The sequence below is a fragment of the Leptosomus discolor genome, chromosome 13 (assembly GCF_034619465.1).
Source record: "Leptosomus discolor isolate bLepDis1 chromosome 13, bLepDis1.hap2, whole genome shotgun sequence".
In the NCBI taxonomy this organism is placed as follows: domain Eukaryota; kingdom Metazoa; phylum Chordata; class Aves; order Leptosomiformes; family Leptosomidae; genus Leptosomus; species Leptosomus discolor.
Genome location: NC_141403.1, coordinates 7,787,168 through 7,810,168, shown reverse-complemented (window position 1 = coordinate 7,810,168; position 23,001 = coordinate 7,787,168). Strand labels below are relative to the sequence as shown.

The window sequence follows — 23,001 nt, the reverse complement described above, 5'->3', positions numbered from 1 at the left end:
GACTGAAGAGCAGATTAATTTCTTCCCTTTACCATTCCCTTTAAATACTGACACGGAGGCTGGCACTATCGCAGCCCTTCTTCCTCGCTGCAGTACAGTGGCAAAACGCAGTGATGCCAATTAGTCAAAATTATCTTCAAAGTAATCTAAAATGCCTTACATGAGGCATGGAGGTAAGAGCCATCCACAGCTCAGCACTTGTGTGGTACTGGATGGACAGTAAAGTTGGAAAAAAATGATTTCCCAAGTGCGATTTCACTGCACCGAGTCAGGTTGCATATGTGGATAACACCCCATACACACACGAATGCTTTGGTCCCCTAACTGATGTGAAGAGATGGATTTCACTCCTTACAGGGAAAAAAAAAAAAACCTCTTATTTGGTTTCTACACAGTTATTCTACAGTGTTTCGTTTGTCAGCACTAACGCATGGTTTAGGGCTGTCTCTGCTGCCTTCAGCGTCGTGCTGCACTCCAAGCACTACTTTATTGTCTTAGAAACGATATTCCTGCACTCTTACCTCAAAAAACAGGCTCAAAATTGATCTTGGGTACTGACTCTAAGGGCATTCACATCCACGTCCTACACACTTCTCACCTGCCTCCTTTTCCGCTTGGAGAAGCGCCCAAAAGCCACTCTTCCCCCCCAAACTCACCAGGGAGAGTTGGGCTCCTCTGCCCTCCCTGCCACCCGCGCAAGGATCCAAAAGGCCCCAGAAAGAGAGGGGGGTACACACATACTCCCCTCTGGATACTGAGACAAACGTCCAGTCAGGTGGCTTCTTCAAAATATCCGTCACAAAGAGGGCTGGCAAGGAGGAAAACAGTAAAATAAATACCAAAATCCAGAGGGTAGAGCTCTGCTGCCAGCCACAAACACGCCCCGCTGCATCAAGCCAGAGCACTCCCTGTCAGACACGTGTGGACCTTCATCCTACAAAGCAAAGCTGAAAAGGTTTCCCAGTGAGCACGGAGCCAGAGGGGTGTAGCTGGTGGCGCACCTGACCTTCCAGCTCCACCTGATCTTCAGGTGCTTTTGCTTCTCAAGCACAGACAGCAGTTTTGGACACACGGCGGCTTTCGGGCTGCTCTTTTTGACCCTCTCACTGCTCGAAACCAGAGCAAGCACAGAAGGAGCAGCACACGTGAGAGCTGCAAAGAAATCCCAAACTCCCCTTCGCCTGGTTGGGCTCAAACCTCACAAGACTGCATTTTATAAAGGTCTTTTTTCCCACACTGGCAGCTACTCCACATTTCAAATTTTGTCAACATTATTATAAAACATTTATTGACAGCAGCAATAAACGGAACACTTTTTTTTTGTAAACAGAAATTAAAAGCAGAAAATGGCTTGAAGTCATTTTTGATCAGCCAGCTGTACAAAAGCTTAAGCAAAGCAGCAGTCGGGGAGGTTGGGTTTGGAAGAATCCACACGGAGTTCAGGAGATGTCATGCCTTATTAGATCACCAAAATAAGCTGTTATTGTCTTCAGTTTGTTATTGAGGAAATTTTGTTCTATTTCCACTTTCCCTCCCGGCCCTGCTAAGGAGGCCACCTGAAAAACAAAGACCAAAAAGCAAATCAGTCGATGCAGAGGAAAAGAGGTGAAACCCCAAACCTTTCATTCACATGAAATATCACCTAAAACGCGTCTTTGCTCTGTTAATACTGGTGACAATGTTCCTTGGCACCTAATGCCTCTGGTGCTCTTTCAGTGTCTCCTTTCACTCACAGAAGTGGTTTGTGGCTTTCTTGTGACTGAACCCCCCCCCCCCTCACCCCAAGCCGTGAAAATGAAGAGGATTTCAGAGCGAAAGCTAAATGCTTCTCGTTTCACACGCCATGCTGAGGCAGGAGGTGCCAGCCTCTGCTTTGCGGGCTACCTGGCATTTGAGACACCCAGTTACAGCAAATTGTTGTAAATTTGGCTTCCGAAGGTCTCAAAATCCCAAGTTTCGGGGGAAAAGCAAACCCAAATCCTGGAATTCAGAAGCATAAAGGTTGCACTGAAGAGTGGCGGGGAGGGGAACGACCCAAACAAAACCAACCTCAAAACCCCAAACAGGCAGAGAAGCCCACAAAATAATTACAGCTTTTTGTTGCTGCTATTGCAACAACAAAAAGTAAAAATAAAATGCTGCTGCGTGCACCGGAGTGTGGGGCAGTGCCGAGGGGGCACGGCTGCGGGCAGCTGAGCGACTGCAGGCAGGGAGAGCCCGTCAGGCAGCGCGGCCCCCAGCCTTCGTGTTTACGACCACTGGAGTGAGAACTTCACCGTTCACGCTCTGTCGGCTGAGCCCGGTGCACACCTTGAACGCTCAACGACTACAGACAGGCGACGCTCGGCAGCGGACTTTGCATTTTGGACGGGAGCACGCGACACCCGCTCCTCTCCTGCTGCCCAGCGCGACCCCTCTGAGGGACGGACAGCCTACCGCCTTCCCGCCGGGACAGACAGACGGAGGAGAACACCACCAAAACTGAGCGCTGACTGCTTTTTCCCTCCCCCATCGCGGACCCCGAGGACGTGTGCTGCGGTGGGGGTCCCTGCTCCGCAGCCAGTTCTGCCCCGTGCTGCTGTTTGCTCTGCCTGCCGCAGGAAAACCATTCCCGTAGTTCCCCACGGAGGGGGGCAGACATAAAGTGATCAAGGTCTACAAGCCTGCAGCACATTTTAACCGATCTTTAAAACCACATTAGCAGCCGAAACTTAAAGTTCAGGTTGCATTATTAACACTTCTCAACTCCTCTGAGACCTGACTCTGTAGCGCAGGTTTAAATATAAACACGCTGAACTTCCTCTATTTTACTGTAAGTAAAACCCAGCCTACTATCAAGAGGAAATAACAGATTAATCTAAATTATACTTTGAACCTTTATCGACTTGCCCAGAAAATTACCACAGTTATCTAAATCAAGCATTTACTTTTCTGTTTTGTTCCCCCGCCTTTTCGTTTTTTTTGTTTCTGCAGGCAAAAACAAAAGCGTGAGCCGTTTCTTCATCCTTCAATTTAATGGCAACAGGAAAAAAATCCTCATGTTCTTGTCAAAGAGGAACCTGCCACTTAAGTAAAAAAGCAGAAGCTGGCTGACTTATAAATAGCACAAGAATCTGAAATTGGCAAGTGATCAGGAATGTTAATTTTACAACTTATCTTTTCTTACTTGAAATCCTAATAGCAGTTAACACTGTGGGGCAATCTGTCTTTTTTTCTAGGAAGACATTGAGTTTGTACTTTTAATTTGCTACGAACAAAAGCTGGAACGTCCCCTCCAAAAAGCATTAGAGCCTTTGCACTTTATAGCTAATGTTGTTTAAGTATTATAAAATATTAATTGGATTAGTCAATTCAATATAAGACTATACAAATTACTGCCTCGGGGTTACGTACTCACTTTCAGGGCACATGTCACTTGCATACCTGACTGATGCACTGATACTAAACACAAGTGTTTACGAAATATTTCTCTGAGAAGACCAACTAAAGCAAAAGGCTTCATCAATAACACAGCCAAATGCTGCTCCTCCGCTGAGGGGTGGCATCCACCAAAGAGACTAGGCACAACTTCTCGCGTGTCCTAAGTGTTACATCCAGGATAACCAAGACTCCTAAAGGAATCTGATAAACCCAAAAATCTAACGAGCACATGGGCACAAGCTCTGCAGGGTCAGATCCGGCACTGCACGCTCCTCGACCTGCCCCCCGCCGTATTCAGAGAAACACGAATCCCCTGCGATGATGCTTATTTGTAAATTGCTGGAGGTTGTGAATTTAATTACACAGGAGTTGCCAAGTTTCCCGTCGGAAGGGCTCAGCCAACCCTGACGGCGTAACGAGGGAAAGCTGCCGCACGCCAAGCTTCAGAAAGGTGCCAGCTCGGCGGAGGGTCGCCCTCTAAAAATAACGGCAGAGTGGGGAACGATGCGCTGAGAACAACGGTGCTCACCCGTTTTTAGAAATACCGACACGCACCCCCTGTTTTGGCAGTGACCTACGGAAAGGCTTCTCAATTTCTCTTTAAAAACTGGCCTAGTCCAAAAATCTGTTTATTTCACATTTTCCTGTGCAAAGACAACTATTCCCTGCTGGCAACTCTCCTCATCCTGGTTTGTTCTTTAGCCCAAACCCACGTACTCGGGGGGGGCAGATATTGCCTCCTTCGCTGCGCTGGGTAACTCTGCACGTACCACACCCCTCCCCGGGCAGAGGCAAAGGGTGCAGCTTCAGTTAGTGCCTCCCTGCATCCCTCTCACCTGCATGCTTCACGCTTCAGCTCAGCAACTGCTGATGGAAAGAGCCCACAGCTACAGAGCATCAGAAAAGCAGCCAGCAGGTTTGGTCTCAAGTTTAAAATAGGAGACTTCAGAAAAGAAATATGAAAAGGGAAACGAACACGGAAGATCACTTCAAGAGCACACGTTGCTTAAGGTGCAAACTTGCTTCCTATTGTTCAGGTGTATTTTTGAACTCAAAGGTTTTCCTGCTGGCCTTGCAGGTTCTTTCTTTATCACCCTGAAATCACCCTGAACTTCCTATCCATTCCAGCCACCAACCAAGGTACCTGTGGATAAGTTTATTGTCATTTTTTCCCCCTCCAAGATATTTTTTGGGGGGATGAGAAATACAACCTATTTTGCTCGACAGGCAGTCACACAAGGACACCGTGACTCATTTCATTTCATAGAGCACCAGTAAAAAGAGGAATCTCCTCCCCCCACAACCAACCTAAAGGCTAGGGGGGGAAAAAATCCCAACCCACTTGGAAAAAAAACCCAAAAGGCAATGATATTCTTTACACTGAATGTAGTAAACCAAAATGCTCTCAGGTAGCATTATTCAAAATGTGCAGGTCTGCAGGTGAATTATGCCACTGCCACGGCGGTGCTGCCACCCTCTGACAGGCCAGAGATTGATTTTATTCCTTTTTTTTAAAAAAAAACCAAAAACCTTGAGGTGAGCAAACTGCAGTTCAAGCGCTTTGAGCTTTAGCAAGACTGAAGCCCAGAAGTGCCGCCCTGGCTTGGTGTACGCTGGGAGTATCTTCTGCCTTTACCTTTTCTCAAGGACAGGAACACGATCGTCACGGCTGAGGTGTACGCAACGACCTCCGCCTAGAAATGATCAGCCTGCAGAACACATCCACCCACAGCCTCTTACCTGCCAGCTCCTCTAATACCCAGGCATCTTAAAAATACAACCAAATTCATCTCAGTTCACCTCCTGGCCTTTCACTCCCTGCTTTGCTCATCGTTGTACTTACTCCTAAATAAACCTGACCTTGCTTGGCTGGGTGTCCAGTCTAAAATCAGCTGAATGAACGGGGCCAGTGGTAGTTTCACTAGTCAGCCTCCCACCAAATTTCTGAATCCGCAGAGGTTACCATATATTCTTTTATGAAACTGCTCTCTCTGGTATGATTTTCTGTTCTCTGGATGACACCAGATAGAATTAAAATCAATAAATAAACAAGGTTTATCCATCTTTACGCTCCCTTCATTGACCAGTCGTTCGTCACGCTTCAAAAACTGAAGCACAGCAAACATCTTCCCACCCAGGCACTAGACCCGCAGACAAAACAAGGCTTTGGTGTCCAGCTTCTCTCAAAATGGATGAGGAAGACGAGGTGGGAACAAAGGCAAGAGAAAAGAAAAAGTACCTGCATGATGTCTATTCTTCTTGTGACTATCAAGGTCAAGAGCTCTTTGCTTAATTCTGGGCTCAGGGGATCACTCTACACACTACACCAGGAACAAAAGGTAATCCATATCTTCTGGCAGTATTTGGAATATAAGCCAGGTCTGAGACATCGCCATTTAGGACAGTAAAAGCTTCAACAACAGTGAAATTTCACTAAACTCGACATAGCTATCACAAACAACAGAAAACCAAACACCCGCCTCCAAAATCCCCAAAAACCCCAAACCCAAGAATCTACCCAAGTTATAAAGTTTTGCACCAGCCATGGAATCTTCAAATAGTAAAGACACACACAAAGCTTTTGATACCGAAAGAGGAAGAGGTCTGAAAAGTGACTGGGAAATAAAAAAAACAACAACAAACAACAAAACAACAGCGCATAAAGACTGACATAAACCTTTCCCTGCCTCTTACCCTGCTGCAGTTTTCAAAACCACAGTATCTTGAGTGGATAAATGCAGCCTGTGAGATCTTCCTAGTGGGGACCGTGTTAGAAACCTATACCCCACCGAGCAGACTGCCAGTAGGTCAGCTCATGACGGATGGAGCTACAACTGGCTGGTAACACATAAATCACCAGGTTAAGTGGAGAGGGGCTGCCGATTTGCATTAGGAACCCAGTTTATATAGTTCCAGTCACCCAGTAGGAATCATGGGGGAGAATACCATAAATAATACAGATAGAGGAGCACACGCCTGTGAAACAGTGATTTCTAATTCTTTCCTAATTGTGGGAATTCTAAGTAGGTCAAACTTTTTGTTTTGCTTTACAAAAACACCACCAGCAGCCAAATTCAAGTTTAGCCCCCCAGAACTGAAGCAGCATTAATACACTTCTGACTGGTAGTTTCCACAACTCCCCCTCTTTTTTCCTTTTTTTTTTTCTAAAGGATGTGAAAAAAACTTAAAGATTCTGCAAAGAGATGGATATCAACAAGGGTGTCACACATGAGCTACATAACAGGCACTATTAATAAAACAATATGGGTTTTATGTATGTGCACATACTCACATTATAATTCCTGATTATTCCTTAATTAGAAAGAACATTTTGAAAGATTGCTTCGGCCTGAAAACTGAATTTTGTAACAAGTCCTTGCTTGTAAACAAGGAGATTTGATGCAATTACGGGAAATGTTTCGCATTTCTTGTAAACGCACGAACCACATCGCACTGGTCCGCTGCTCCCTCTCGAGGCAGAAGTACAGAAGTTCATTGCTCTTCCACCTAAACTCAGTGAATTTTGTAAGAGAATTCAGAGAACCCCACCTCTCTCTACAAGACTAAGTCTACACAGAAAAGGCCGTGCCTGCAAGGCATAACAACCACTGTTTTTGCATGAAAATCATGTGGAACAAGGTTGTTGTCTACCAGTAAGGCAACCACCACCCAGCCCTCCGACACAGCTAGGTCAAGGCCGGCTACCACCTGCGCTCACCCAGCAGCAGGATCCCTATCCTACGCTGGCTGTCTAGCTGTAAAAAGCAGCATGTACCTTCCACTAAACTCACACCACCTTAACTAGAGGTTAAACAGTATTTTTATGTAAGTTTGCTTCCAACCGCTGGGCAGTTATTTCCATTTCTGCTTGAGATCCGCTGTCAGACAAGCAAACTCACACGGGCTTACGGTCAGCGTCAACACCTTCGTGGAGGTTTCAATGGCAATCAAGTCTGCTTCTAAACCGATTTGAGTTGGCAAAGCACACAAGCACACCTCGGTTGTGGAGTCAAGCCAGTCGACAGGAGACAAGAGGTGCAGTACTCCAGTTTTAACGTGTAAGGTGGCAGGTGTTAAGCACGTTAAGACCACCTATTCTAGGAGCTTAGTCATCTCTGAAAGCCTTGCACATGTGTGTGAGCAGAGAGATAATGTTTGAGGACACCGAAGAGGTAAATCTTACACCCTGAGCAGTGATACCACAAATCTCGCTGCTCCCTCCTTTGCAAAAGCTACAAGACGTAATTAACACAGAAAATACACAGAGGAAACTGAACCAGACACCCAGGGGGATTGTTACCTCATCTAACTACCTAAAAAAAGAAAAAAATTCTAACAAAATTCTCCAATACAAAAAAAACCCACCCCAGTGAAACAAACTGTGTGTTCATCGAGTCAGCGATGCACCCAACTGTCTAATCCTGGCCACGCAAGCAGCCCGTAGGGAGGCACACGCTTGTGGGGACGGCGCCAGTGCCACCTCGGGGGGCACAACACTGTCTCTGATCTAGTCATCAGTGGTGCAGGCTGCACAGTGATTTCCTGCAACTCCTTCACAAACTGAAAGCCATGAAAGTTTAGGGGTTAAAATCTTTTTTCTTTCTTTTATGATGATGTATCCATCTGGCACTCAAGAAACCTACTGGCTTTGGATCTTCTGTAAGAACCTCCCACCTGTTGCTTAATGAAGAAATAAGAACAAAATCATGGAAAAATTCTACTACTCCCATTTCCAAATATATCAAAAACACTACAAACACAGAAACATTAGGTTTAAACTTAAAACAAAACCCCCCCACATTCAGCTCAACTGACTTAAGAGTCTTGAGTTTGTGCTTGTAATACTCTGTTCTAAGCCAGCTGAACTTTTTGTAGTTACCAAGCCCCTACCCAGCAACACACCTGGTCAATGTCAGCATTCCGAGGTAGAAAATACACGATATTGTTGGTGATCTTCTTGGAGAGCCTGAAGATTTCAAATGTAGAAGCCAGTAAAGGAAAAAACCAAGAATGGGGAAGGAGAAGTTGCTTTATATTAATTCATTTTGAAAGTATGTCCCAAATTCAGTTCTTACGCAATTAAATTACAGTTAGTCTGCCAGGTGTGAGAGTTAGATACTCCTCTGAAACGCAGAAATTAGTATTGCCTGAATGCAGAAACTTTATTTCACCAGTACTGCTCTAGAAAGTTTTAAAAAAACAAACAAACAAACAACAAAACTCACTTTTTAAGAAAATTTAACTAAACTACAGAGAAGTATTTGAGAAATTTGAATGTAGTTTATAGCTGGGTACAGTGGGTATTTTTTTCCTGATCCATTCCGTGGAATCTCTCTCACACATGCATACAGAATTTCCTTACTTGTACAAATATGGCTACATTTTAGCCCAAAAGGAAACAATTGAGATTATTATTATTTGCGGGGAAAAATCCGCCACACTTCATATCTGATGAAACTGTTATGCTAATACCTTCCCAGATGAATGAGTGCTCAATACCATGTTAATAAGTTAGTAAGGAATTTTATTCATTAATTAAAAGGGTTAATATTTTGCTTGAACTATTCTGTGATTTCCCAAGTCATAGGCAGGAGCTATGATTCAGAATAGTTTGAGTGAGATATTTTACATAAAATACACCTTTTGTAAATCACTTAAAAAGTGGAATTAATGACAAAGTCATAGCTTATGTAACTCATTACTACCTGTACATACATACCACATGGCTATCTGATTACTTCACGGTATTTCAATAACATAATGCAACAGAGTTAAAACTGCTGAATTAATGCTTTAAGTTAAGAAGCTACTACATTTTTTTACTTTTAAGAATAACTCTTTATGACTTTTTCTTTTTAAACAAAAAAATATGAGAAATATATTTAATTTTAGGTGGTGAAAATCACATAGCTGAGGTTGGGGGAGGAGGACTAAGCAAATACAGCACATCTGGGACTTCAGCGGCTGGTCCTGTCACCCCTAGTCAGCCAACTGGACCTGCAAAGCCCACGTCAAGAGAGGGAGGAGAAGAAAGAGAGAAACCCGCTCACCAACGACTGGAAACCACCGCAAGGCGTAACTTTGAAAGGATATCCGTCTGGGCAAATCATGGTTTGGATATCGAAGATTTCGGCAGTGGCGTAGTCAGGGCCGCCCCAGGGCGGGCTGAGGAACACAACGTCTGCTTGCAGGTCGGCAGCCAGCACCATGAAGTCCCCGCAGACAAACTCGATCCGCTCGGCCACGCCGTACACCTCGGCGTTGTGGCGCGCGAGACGGAGCTTCTCGGGGTCGATATCGATGGCGATCACTGCAAACGAGAGCGAGCAAAGGCACGGGGCCGCCACGGACCGCGAGTGCCGCCCGACCACCCAAAGGAGGTGTCAGGAGGAAGGCGTTCTTCTGCAGCCACCAGGTACGAGTCACATCTACGGCCTGCCGATGGTCGCTTCAGCTTTGTAGGCGGTGGCAGACGCGGAGCTATAGTTCCTCAGAAGGACCTGCCCTTGTGTGGCAGCAGCGAGGTTCCGCCAAGAGCAGCACCGCTGCGTGTACAGCCAGCACGGGAAGCCCCGCAGGCAAGACTGGGAGGGCTCAGCTGCTGCAAAGCTGGGAAGCTTTAGCATTCAGCAGTCATACACCCACCACCATGACAGTCCTCCAGCTCAGCTCAAGTGGCTGACAGGTAAGGCTCTCTGCCTAAGAGAGGCAATCCTCCGTGCTTCCATCCTGGCAGGAGCTTGACAGCTTAAACAGTGCGTATGAGAAACTTAACTCTTCTCCTTCGTTAAAGAAAAACATTTTTCTGTGGCTGATCACACTGTACTGAAAATTGAGCTCAAAAAAACCCCCCAGCAGCACAGGAGAGATGATACAAGGGCAGCACATAACCACAGAAATAAATATTTAGCCAGGAAATACAGCCAACCGAAATTTCAAAAATATTTATAGAATGGATCACAGCCTACGAAATTTAATGCAGCAGAAACTACCACTTGTCTTGCTCAGAAATTACTCAGAAGTGCGACTGGAGCTGGTATTTTATCCGAGTGTCTGATGAGTAGAGCAATATCACGTAGTCAATGTTTTTGCAGAAAGCACGCTCCATGTTTCACTGCCATTTCATTAGCTGGCATCAGCAACTTCAGACTAATATTAAGTTATCATCACTCCTCTGTATTGGGTCCTGCTGCACCTGCAGGTCATCCCATCCAAGTGTTTCAAGTACTATTTGCACGTAACCTGCTTTTGAGTGCACAGACAGCGTAACAATTGGGAAAATTTTTGAATCTTAACTAATGCTAACGTGCATGGAATTCAGGGTAACTTCTGCTATTAACATCTTTATATGCCATTCTAAACTGATAGATTTTCTTTTTGTTACTCTTCCAGACTGACTAATTAGAGGTCTGAATAACTAAGTTAACTGAATTCAACAGGCACCAAACTCTTCTTCATTGCCTTTTCCTGTAATATAAACTGCATCCCTGCAGGTCGGCCCTGCAAACAGAACTCAACCTCTCCCAGCAATCTTCAGAGCACAGAACAGACTAGTTGCTATGCCATGTAAAAATAACTTTGACTACGACACGAATCCAACTCTGACTTAAAACAGAAGAGCAGTTTTACAGGTCCTTTTTAAAAACAGAAAGCTCATACTGTGAGTCTGATGAAGCAAAAAAGCTTCTGTTGCTTCAGAAGCATCGAAAAAAAAAACAGTAAAAATCAGTGAACAAAGTGCATACCCAAATTTTTAGGGAAAAAGATTAAGAAACAAAAGAAGGTGCTATATACAACATCTGCTTACCTCTTTTTGAGGTCAACGCAAACTGAATAGCGTTTCCTCCAACCCCACAGAACGCATCCACTATGATATCGCAGCTGAACGATTGACTAACACGGATGGCGATATGCTCGGCTATTTTCTCAGGAGTAACAGAAAACCAGCCCTCTGCAAAGGGAAGGGAAGAAGTGCATTTTCGCCTCTTATTTCAAGGTCACCTAAACGAAAAACAACCGACCAACCCCCCCACACCAAGTGAAGGTTTAGTGTTAATCCCAACAATTTTGGCTTAGCGTATTCGACCAGGAAATACGGGCTTTGAAGATGATAAGCTCTGGTCAGTCCAGTGATTTGCTAAGCAAACAAAATCTCAGTGAAGCAGACATATATATGCCTGAATCTCAGTAAATGCTTTGTTGAACTTGGTGCTGAGGATTCTGGCTTATCAAGGACAAGTCCACTGAGACAGCTACAAAAAGCTTTATACGTCGTGGTTATGCTCTGTAGCAAATAAAACCAGAAACAGAGTCTCTCTTATCCAATGCTACTTTCTTTACAGCAATGTCTGGTCTGCCAAATAATCTACGTGTTTATGTGGGAGAGCATTAGAAGTGAAAGGCTTACAAAACCAACAAAGCCAAGCTACAGAAAAGCAGTAATCCTAATTCCTCCTTTACTTACAAATTTATGATTTGGAAGTGGTTTCCACGTAAACATGGAAAAAAGTAACTTTGAAAGTGACTGCTGAAAGTCAGAACAAAACAAAACAAAACTAGATCCATCAGCATATTTGGAAGTTTCACAAAATTATTTTAGAAAATATAGAAATAGAAAAATGCCATCAGGTTTCTGAAAACGTCTTGACCAAGCGTAACTTGGGTACAGGACGATCTTCAGCAAACATCAGGACTAATGCAAACAGGTGTTCAGAAACATTACTGAAGTCCGAGACTCCTGTTCACCTGCCTGCTGGGGGATGGACTTTACCCAGAGGTGCAAATGCACACACAGTAATGCTCCTCTTATAAGAAAATCAGTAATAAACTGTGAGAAGGGCCACAGGTTTGGACACGTCTTATACCACCAAGTCAGGGCAGTTTGTACTCAACACACCTCTGTCTAGTTTAATTCCCTCGTCAAACCGAGAGAAGAGCCGGTAGCGTTGTGCCCAGTACTTGGCCAGCTCTGGATCGGCAGCAATCTCGGCAGGTATAGCTCCCAGCCCAATTTTATTCTTTCTTCTCCTTTTTTTCTCCTTCTTCTTTGCGGTAATTTTTTCATCTACAGCTGGAAGACACTGCAAAAGTTAACAATCACTGTTCTTGTAGGCTAGGAATGTAACTGGTAGGTAGGTGAGGGTTAAGATACAAGATGCTCACGTTTAACAACACTGCTAAATGTCCTTTATTATTGTTTGCCCGATTGTGCAGATTAGTGGTTTAAGTTAAAAAAAAGCATCCTATAATTCAAGGGAATAGTGTTACCTGACAGATGTCAATCACAGCCCTAAAACTTGTAACGCTTTACCCATTATTTAAGGGCCTCAACAGGCTGGCCATCATCTTCAACTGATGGCAATAAACTCTATATAATGAGCAAACAAGTGGATCAGAGACCAATTTAATGCCCTGATATAAATAAGGACTAAGAACCAATCTAGACAAGAGTTTTACAGTAGAAATCTAACATAATTGAATTACTGTAGGAAGGACTAAACTATATGTAGAAAACTGAATAATCCTGTTTTCCTTTCATTTACAGCATTGAATAGAAAAGTTCATAATAGAGATTATTTTTTTCCCCTAGAAAATAATTTTAACAACACATGCTCCCCAAAGCTCAGCAATGTGCAGCTGAGAACCCAAAACCTGACGGTCTGTGCATGCACCTGAAGTTAATCCTTACAGGGGAAACAGGGTGTGAATTGGAGACCTGTTAGATCACGTCTAGGGTCCACAGTGACTGTTTCTCTATAAATACCGCCAGTATTAAAGACAGGACCTGAGATTCTGGCGCTCCAGGAATAAGGTACTTCCACTAGCACAGCTCTCAATCGGCCTCATTACCCCTTGGACCTAACAAGTCTCTTTGAATAAACAGAATAAATAAATACCACACAACGCTGTGATTTGGGAAGGCCAATTCATTTCCAATTTGTAGGAAACTGATGTACCTTGGCTGACCTCCTCTGTCTCTGCTCGGAGATAATCGGGAATATCCAGAGGAACCAGCTGCCTCCCCGCGCCCTGGCCATCGGAGCCGCTCGGGGCCACCTCCTGCGCTTCCTCCTCGAGGTTACTCCCTCCAGGTTCTGGGAAGGCCACGCTGGAAGACGGTGGCTTTTCGTTTCCAGCGTCCAGCGTTGCAGGCTGAGCAGCAGTCACGCCTTCCCGATTCTCCGAGTCGCTGCTCGCAGACAATGCCTCTGCTTCGCCCCGCGGGGAGGCTGCCTGGGACGGGGTTTCCTCCCCAGCTTCACTAACTCGCCTCAGGAACTCTTCCACCTGCAATCGGAAGGTACGGCAGACGATGAGATGGCGCTGCTAACCAGCTACCAAGAGCAGCTTAAAAGCCTGATGGTTCAAAAGCACGTGCATGTGCTGACTACCACCTATTTTGAAAAAAAGTAAAACGTCCAGAGTAAAAAACATGCAGGAAGTCCTTAACCGTGCTCCCTTTTTGTAACATTTGGCAGCAAGTTGTCTTTGGGAACTAGATACCAGCTACTTGCAAAACAGAAACTCCACCAAATCAACTGATAAATACAGTAAGTCATTCCCAACATCTGAGATATAAATAGCCAGACTTGCCACAGCACAGGTAACCCAGAGCATGACTTTTTAATTAACTACCTTTTCTCCGATCTGCATTTGGAGAAGCTGTACTTGCCCTTTGAGGTTAGCATAATCAGGTAAAATCGCCTTCATACATTAGTGGCCTCATCTCTGAGACACAGCAAACAGTGCCTGTGCTGAAGGGTTCTGCTGCACGGGACAGAGCTCAAGGTCACACCCAGACACCAGCCCAAACTCTTCAAAGGCATACGCAGACACCTGCTTTTACGCTACAGCTGCTCTGAGTGCCAGTGCCTTACCAGAAAGTCTGAAGAAATTGGTAACTTTTTTTTTTTTCTTCCCACAATTAAAGTTGCCCTTGAACTGTACCGGCCTCCGGCACGAGATGGCAATGGTCAAGCCTTCGATCAAGAATGCAGCACCGGGACTGGAGTTCAGTACAGCAGGCGCTGCCACCGCCAGAAAACAGCGCGCTGCACTTGGGTGTTTGGGAATGCCAAGCATCCCAGAGGGCGGCAAAGTAACAGTGAAAACCCGAGCTAACAGGTTTTAAAGAGGCTCAACTAAGAAAAATCTACAGTGAACAAGTTTTTTCTACTCATTACTAATTTCTGAGTTTAAAAAAAAATTAAGCATAAAGTTACAGGGGAAGATAAATGCAGGTAGAGCTGTAAGCAAAGATGTTGATACACATTACTAAGACCATGGAGTTACAAGAAATCCACTAACCCATACAAACGTTTTTCTCTCACTGCTGAAATGCCAGCACTAACATGTGCCCTCACATGCATTCTAAAATCAGAGACACTTTTAATAACCGCAGAAACCTACACAGCCTCTAGAGGAATGATGCACCCAGATGTTAGGAATGACTTCCACATAACTTCGCCACTAAGCTCACATTCCTCTTGATAGATTGCCAAGAGCCCACCAACAGCTAAGGGAGCAGATAAATCTATGAACTACAGCAATACTAACAATTAAATCTACCTTCTTCAAAGTTTTACTTTTTTTGCAAGACGTTTCCGATTCCTCTGTAAAGAAGATGTGTGTGTTTTTGCTCTTCCTTGGTTTACGCATATCCAAGAACTTGGACTTGAGTTTCGCTTTTTTCTCCAAGTACTGCACACTTCGGTGGGTGAAATCTGGGATTCCACCATACCTGAAATTAAAAAAAAAAAAAAAAGAAAAAAGACAAAAGAAAAAAGTCTTAGTTGGTTAAGTTCCAATCTGGAAGCTTTAATATGAATGTTGACGTCTACAGAAAATTATTTAGACTATTTTTTAATGAGACATTTGCTCCACTCTTAACATAGATGTCACTGTAAGTAGCTGCAAAACAATGTACTTTTAAATATTTTTATTTGCAAATGTTTACTCAAATTGGTTTTAGATTTTATTTTATTTTCTGTTTGAATAGTAACAAGAGAACTGACTTGCTATGAAGAAACCCCAAGCTCCCCGTAAGCAATTACTTTTGTCCTGTGCCACACTTGAAACCCAAGACAGAGCAGGTTTCCCCAGGATCTTCCACCGGGTTCTCATCCACATCCAGTTCATGGCTAGGAAAAAAATGCAGATGACAAAGTTACTTACTGTAAAAAACTCCTATTTTAGAGATACACCACTAAGAAACTCCCATGCTGAAAACATTTAAATGTGGGCTTCAGCAATTCTTCCACACGCTGCTGAAGCCAAGCAAGGCAGGTAACACCAGCCTATTCATATGCATGAGACCACACTGTTTTATTTTAACCCTATTCTAGGGACGTATGTCCTTCTATCTGGGTTATATTCCAACTATCCCAAATGACCTCTTAAAATATTTAATATCAAGCCCTACATGGAACTGATGAAGATAGTGTTTGTTCACCCTATTTCCAAATTACCTTCACCATCTATTACGTTATCTACTTTATTATCTATTATTACTGCAACAGCAAAATATTAGAAGAAACCAAAGCTACATGATTAGCAGATAATAATTCCATCCACCCCTTCACCTTTTGAGTTTGTGAATTTATTAGAGAGGAAGAGTCATCCCATCACCTTTGAGGCTATAAAGATTTAGAGAAGCAAGAAAACGACTGCAACACAGCAGAGATTCGCTATTTTACGACTGCCGCAGCACCGAGCACTTTACTGGCTGCAGACAATTCAGTTAAACAATACAAATTATTTACTATCATTCTTGTATCACCTACACTAATCAGACCTAGATAAGCAGGCTGTCCTATCCAATTTAATGATCTTGTACACTTCAGCGGCACAAGAACAGTACCGTCACCTTGCACAGCCATCGAGGCCATACATTGTTTTCATAAAGCAACAGAAGAGAAGAAATACCCACCGCTTGTGGCCAGGTAAAGTGATAAGCAGTGAGGGAAAACTACGTGGTTTTGTACCGAAGTTTTAACTCTCAATCTCAATCAAAAAAAGAGTTACTATAAATCAGGAGGTCTGGACCTGAGCTTCTTGAGAAAAAAAGCTCATCTAAATTTCATGGCTTGCCTTCGCTTGACTTTGGCATGTCTGTATTCAGGAGGCTCTTCGTCCTCATCTTCATCTCGGTCATGAAGCAGCAACTGTTCTTTGTCATTTGAATTCGAGCTACATGACCCCTGTGAGCCTAAAAAAAGAGAGGTAAGATCATATTTTCCTTCTGCATAAATTAATTCCTTATCTTCTTGTCCCCAAAGCATGTCTGCAGCTAAGTCAGGTTGTCGTACTTACCCGAATCTGACAAATAAGGCACAAGTGCCAAACACACCTATCTTTACCTGCCTTTGCTCGAGGGACAACATACCAACACGAGCTTCCAGTATTAGTTACACTGTAGAGTTAATAATCCTAAGCAGGCCCAACTTCAAATTATCACAGCTCTCCAAGACTTTTTTTACAATGGCATAATACAGACACGCTCTTGTTTCTCATATATAACCACCCAGAGAAATTCTGGTAGTCAGTTGTAGCCGATTTTGTATTACCTGACTGGTTAATACTTCTATTTCCACAAGATGCACTCCTTTTCCTGGTTCCTCCATCACAGGGCTCCTTCTGGCTTTCACTGTCGGATGAACTATGTTCTTGAGGACCTTGCTGTGCTACTGTTAGAGCTGCACTGCTCTGCTCCACCTCCTCCAAATTCAGATTTAAATTACAAATCCCAGAGATTATTTCGCTGTGGGGCTCAGCACCTGAAGGGAGTGTTTCCTCACTTCTGGTGTTAGCGGGAGACAGCTCCAAGCGCAGCACTTCACTGCAACCGGCCCCTGGGCTAACCAAGTCCTTTTTTCCCGAAAGACCCGTCTCCTGGGTAACCCCATCAGCTTCCACGTTGTCACCGTGTGAGCTCTCAGTAGTCCATCCTTGACTTGTCCAGTACTGAAACTGCTCCCAGTAATACCAGTACAGTTCGCTGTAATGCTGCTCCCACTCTTCCCTGGTGTCCGGACTGTTCCAAGGCTCAGAGGCTGTGGTGGCCTCAGATGATGAGACCCCTTGATGCTTCTCCAGCCAGCTTTGCCAAAGAAGGCCCTCTCCGTACTCATTCCAGTACTTCTCCCATTTTTCTTTAAGTTCGCCGGGTAAAGCCTCATTTGCAGGACTTTCTGAACATTCACAGTTCCCTTCACTTACAACCTGAGGTTTGCTGCTCTTCTCATGTTGCTCTGCAGCCAGGGACAGCTCACCAGAAACGGACTGGATACGACCACCACAAGCTTGATCCTGGCATTCCTGCCCCATTTTATCATCATGTTTTTGCTGTAACTCTTTTTTCTTCTTCTTTTTCTTTTTCATAATCTTCATGTTAATTCTCTTTCTGTAATTTTCTGTTGCCTAAAATGTAATGGGAAAACAGCCTTAGAAGTCCGCAATGCATGCGCAGTCTTTTCTTGCCTCTCTCCATGCACATTCCTGGTTCAGTTGTAACCCTCCCTCTCACGGCAACCCTGCTGTTAGCTTCCTCCCCAGAAAAGGCTGCAGGGTTTATGGGTCTGACAGGGCCCCGCTGCATAACCTCGGCTGACATTTCTGAGGAAGCTGTGAGAAAAAGCTGCGAGAAAAAGCTGTGAGAAAGTCTACAGAAAGACACACACCAAAAAAGGCAGAATTACAGAATGCTGAGAGAGAAGTCATTAGCAGCTCAAGGATTCAGACATCAACATGAAACACTTTAAAATCCTAAAGGGCGGTTGGTCAGGAACTGATCAAAACAAGGGGTGTAATATTCTTCCCACCCCATACTGATCTCCAAGTTGGAGAGGAACGTGAGAGTTGGAACAAGGAAACAGCCTCCTCTCCAAACAGGTGGCTCTTTCATTCGTGCAATACAACTGATTCACCTGTTACAACAAGCTCAGGCTACTACAGCTGTCTAGTGGAACAGCAGGCAGAAACCTGTTACCAAAAGGAAACACCAAGGTAACTTGTTGGTTTCAGTGGGGCTTCCTGTGCTTACAGACATAAACAAGATAAAAATATCCAAGAAAACCAAGTTTTTCCATCAGGTAAATCTGCCCATTTTTTTCAGAAACTGTCAAATAAAGCTTGGCAGGTAAAAAGGCGGCGGTGATGAGGCACAACAACTCACATGGGCAAAAGACTGCAAACGTACAGGTATTACTCCAAGTGTCCCATCAGCTGCAACCCCTACTTTTGGTGCATTGACAAATGCAGAAGGTGGACTGTAAAGAAGTTAGGTTAAGAGAACTGGCATTAATCTTTAATCCACATCCCTCATAACGTCACATTAATACAGACAGTGCAAAGCACAATGCTTGGTAGTAAGAACATGTATTACTTTCTCATTCAACTTATTTGCACTATTACCACCCAGCAACAAAAACTGCACGTATACTTTGGGCTCGAAGCTGGATGCCTAAGGTCTATTTACATGCCATCAATTAAAATCACGTGCAAGTGTCTGCTATTTACTTACAAATTAGTCAGAACCATGGAGTGCTCTCTACAGAAGTCCTCTCTCACTGCCAGGGAGATCTGTATTCCATAAAGGGGACAATGTGGATATCCCACTGTCTTCTCACCTGTGAACAACTTTAGGCTTCCTCTAAAGCCCAAATGCTCCCTATGGGAAGCAGAGCACCCAAGCCTCACTCCTGCCCTTTGGAACAGCCTGGCTTTATCAGCTGCAAGGGGGGGGGTCTGAGAAACTAGCTTTTTGCATTAGACCCAAAGCTAAATGGTTAAAGCAGAACACACGTGCTCAGACTGATGCAGAGCATCAATGTTAGCACAGCTGTTTTAAACCAGCGCTCTCTAGTAGCAAGAGGAACATGGATATGGAAGCATAAAGCACGGCCTGACCCTCTCTAGTCAAACTGGAAGGTGGATTTTACAAACTGCACAGACCACGGCGCTGAATGTTGAGACAAGTACACAAGGCAGGCAGCTTAAAGCCAGCTTGGATACATTTCCATGAACTGTAGTCTCAAAAATAACGGGGCAGACACGCTCCTACTTCTGGAAACACAAAGTAAACAGAACAAATAAAGCAAACAAAGATTTTACCACAAAGTCCCTGTGGGCTGACTGCCCACCAAACTGAAGAGGCAATCCCATACTCTTCATAAGCTCAGCCTCTGAGTCTAGTTCAACTTCTTCCAGGTCGAGAGCATGATTAGCATCCACCTTTAAGGTCACATTGGGACAACGGTTCTCCTCCTCAGATGCTTGTTCCTCTCCTATTAACAAATTATATTAAGTGAATATAATTCTGATACCTCAATGCAACAGCATGGCTTACAAAAATTAGCAGAAACTGCCTCTTAAGCTTCCTTTCCCATTTAAAGTTTTCATCATAACCACTTCATTTTCTGCATAACCATCAGTAGGAACCAAAACCTAACTCCGACAGCCAAAACACTGCAGTGGGTCAGGCTGGGATGGAGTTAACTCTCCTCCTACGAGCCCGCATAGCGCTGTGTTTTGGCTCTGTGGCTGAAACAGTGTGGATAACCCACCGATGTTTTGGCTGTTGCTGAGCAGAACTTGCACAGCCTCCTAACTTTCTCTTTTCCTCACTCTGCCTTCCCCAGTGAGTAGGCCAGGGTGGGCAAGGGGTCGGGAGGGGACACAGCTGGGACTGCTGACCCAAACTGGCTGAAGGGATAGTCAGTACTGTAGAACGTGATGATGCTCAGCAATAAAAACTGGGGTAGAGGGTGTGGGTGCTTGGGGTGAACCCACCGCAAACACTCAGCTCAGTAACTCGCAGAGCGAGCTGCAATAACGCCCAGCAAACAACAAAAAAAGTAGTATTAGGAAAAGAAAATTCTTTACAGGAGCTCTTTTGGCATGTATCAGAGCAAGCTTAAAATACAAGAAACTGCTGGTTTTGTTATAAATCTTTCAAAAACACACTAAAAATGACAATTTGATTTTACAAAAATGTAACATGTGAGCTACAGAATAGAATAGTCCCAGATTATCAAAACACTGCTTGCAAATCTATCAAATTTTTAAGCAACATCATATGTATATAAAATTACAAATACCTCTGAGAAAGCAGGAACCACATCTTGATGAAACTTAGGAAATACAAAAGCTCTTGACACAGTTGATAAAACTGAAAAGTCTAAGATTTTTTTTTTTTTGTCAGGATATATCTACTGCCAAATGACCAGAGCACAAGACTCTTCTCTTTAACTGATCACTCTCACTACAATTCAGTCACATATGCACAAATCCATGGTTTACATTCTCCTCCTTCTCTCCACTCACACTGCCTCCATCTAACCTGTGCCATTCATCCTCAGCTTCTATGGACATTCTTTTCTGTTCAGACTTCTTCCTTTCAAATCAAGCTATTATATGATGCTGGAGCTGCCAAGACAGCAATGAAAAGTCAGATACCCAAGGAATTATGTTCGGATAGGCATTTGGGAATTCAGGAGGATGGAGCAAGAGACTGCTGCTGAATCTGCCAGAGCATGCACTGTGATTATTCCTAAAATACAAGCAAGCAGGGAAAGACATACTCCTCCAGTCCTCCTCATGAGATTCCTCAGGTACATGCAAACCATAATTTCCCCCATCAGGGCTATTGCTTCTTCTCTACTTCTGGCCCAGCGGATTAATCAGCAGCAGCTAATGCCCTAGGCTGGGGCGGAGGCAGGACAACATTATTCCCAAGCAAACACCTAGGATTTGCAGACCCTCTGTTAACGAATTAATTTTGAGCTTGGGAAGCTGAAATCATGATTTGAGAGCATGTCAGGCACTTGTGAGCTACTCTGCACTGTGTACCAGGTGGAGGTTATGGTAAGTCCGTGCAAACAGGAATAGGCACGTTGCACCTGCTTGGACACAAACTTCCGCATCAAGATCACAGGAACTCGAAAGTTGTGCTAAGTTACTATTCGCATCCGTCGCCACAACAAAAGTACTGAAAAACAAGCCAGAAATAAGAACAAAACTACGGGTTGGCAGTTACACAGTCCCATTGTACCTTAAATAACCACACGTTAACTCACTTTAACTGCATGTCATATTGCGCAGCGCATTTCACCACCTTACCTGTACTGTCATTGTCATCTTTGACGTAAAATCCTTTTAGTCCCAGTTTATATAATTTTCGATCTCTGCAAAAATGAAGACAGACGTTGATGCAGAAGGTCATCATTAAAATGAACATTTTTTACAGTAAATCATCCATTCAGTGGAACAGCCTCCCCAGGGACGTGGTAGAGGCCCCATCGCTGGAGGTTTCGGGACACGATTGGACAGGGTGCTAGATAACCTCACCTAGCCTCCCTGTCCCACACGATCTTTTGAGGGCCCTTCCCACCTGGTCTGCTCTGTGATTTTAAACACGCACAAAGCAAAGAAAACCATGGGAAAGGCAGCACTTTAAAGCCTGATGTGAAAAGCCTACGTGAGAGATGTTCAGAAAATGTTGCTGCTACACAGAATACCCTGGAATTAAATTTTTGGCCTGCAAAACATTCTGCTTAAGTGGGCGGAATTCAGTGTCTTCAGTCCAAAACTGCAAATACTCCAGCCAACGCTGGAAGCACCTCACCTCTGCAAGCGCCTCAGCTACACACCGACTGAACAGCAAAAGCTCCTGAAACGGCCGCAACCTCTTCGCCCAAACCACGCACCTGCCACAGAGTGCCCGGGAGCAGCATCTTCCCCCCGCATTGAGAAACCTCCTCCTCCTCCTCGGCTCGGGGAGGCTCCGGGTCCCTCCGGCCCCTCCGGGGAAGGGAGAAGGGGACGGGGGGCGCCGCCGCAGCCCCGGCCGCGGAAGGGCGGGAGCGCTGCGGGCCGAGCCCCGCACAGCCGCTGCCCCAGCCGGGGTCAGCGCTCCCGGGAGGGGGCGGACTCCCACGGCCGGGACCGCTGCTCCCGGGCAAGGGTCCCCCGCGGGAACCGGCGTTTGGGGGGGGCTCCCTGCCCCTCCCGCCACTACAGCCGGTACCGTTCGGTAAACGCAACCTACAGGGCCCCTTCTGCGCACCTCCCCCTGCTCGCAGCCGCCACGGCCGCAGCACCGCGGCCCTGCCCCGCGCCTCCGCCGGCCACGGGGGACGCGGACACGCGGGGCCCGCCCGGTGCCGGCGGCGAAGCCGCTACTCACTCGACGAAGGCGCGGGAGCAGAGGCAGAGGATGCTGCGCGCCGCCCCCGCCCGCAGCAGCAGCTCCGCCACCAGCCGGCCCCGCGGGTCCTCCACCATCCCGGCGGTGAGCTACAGGCCGCGCTGCCGGCCCGCCGCCGCCTTCCGCCGGAACTGCCGGCAGCGCCGAGCCCGCCCGGCTGCGGCCCGAGGGGCGGCCCGAGCCGAGCGGAGCCGAGTGGAGCCGAGCGATACCGAACGGCGCCGAGTCGAACCGAGTGGTGCCGAGCGGAGCCGAGTGGAGCCGAGTGGAGCCGAGCGATACCGAACGGCGCCGAGTCGAGCCGAGTGGTGCCGAGCGGAGCCGAGTGGAGCCGAGTGGAGCCGAGCGATACCGAACGGCGCCGAGTCGAACCGAGT

General features: G+C 45.4%; 1 protein-coding gene across 2 annotated transcripts; it reads right to left on the bottom strand.

The window, feature by feature from the left end:
* Window positions 1-1,387: 1,387 nt before the first annotated feature.
* On the bottom strand, window positions 1,388-22,701 carry TGS1 (trimethylguanosine synthase 1). 2 transcript variants are annotated; one of them, XM_086472647.1, is made up of 13 exons: window positions 22,604-22,701; window positions 21,538-21,602; window positions 19,531-19,703; window positions 16,986-17,838; window positions 16,510-16,627; window positions 15,474-15,560; window positions 14,989-15,160; window positions 13,353-13,707; window positions 12,317-12,502; window positions 11,228-11,371; window positions 9,514-9,730; window positions 8,323-8,401; window positions 1,388-1,556 (listed from the first exon to the last, which is right to left on the bottom strand). In XM_086472647.1, exons 1-13 carry the CDS (start codon window positions 22,699-22,701, stop codon window positions 1,440-1,442), a joined length of 2,664 nt encoding a protein of 887 aa, XP_086328773.1. In that variant the 3' UTR covers window positions 1,388-1,439. The 2 variants fall into 2 exon arrangements, with proteins under 2 accessions (XP_086328773.1, XP_086328774.1); XM_086472648.1 differs by having other exon boundaries at window positions 12,317-12,490; window positions 13,377-13,707.
* Between the last annotated feature and the right edge of the window lie 300 nt (window positions 22,702-23,001).

Bases quoted from the DNA above. Each gene is read 5' to 3' on its own strand.
- TGS1 (XM_086472647.1), bottom strand. From the start codon at position 22,701: ATGGTGGAGGACCCGCGGGGCCGGCTGGTGGCGGAGCTGCTGCTGCGG. The intron at 15,161-15,473 runs GTAATTGCTTAC...TTTTAATTTCAG, and splicing joins AAGTGTGGCACAGGACAAAA to GTATGGTGGAATCCCAGATT. The intron at 8,402-9,513 runs ATATCCTTTCAA...ACTGGCTTCTAC, and splicing joins ACCATGATTTGCCCAGACGG to ATTTGAAATCTTCAGGCTCT.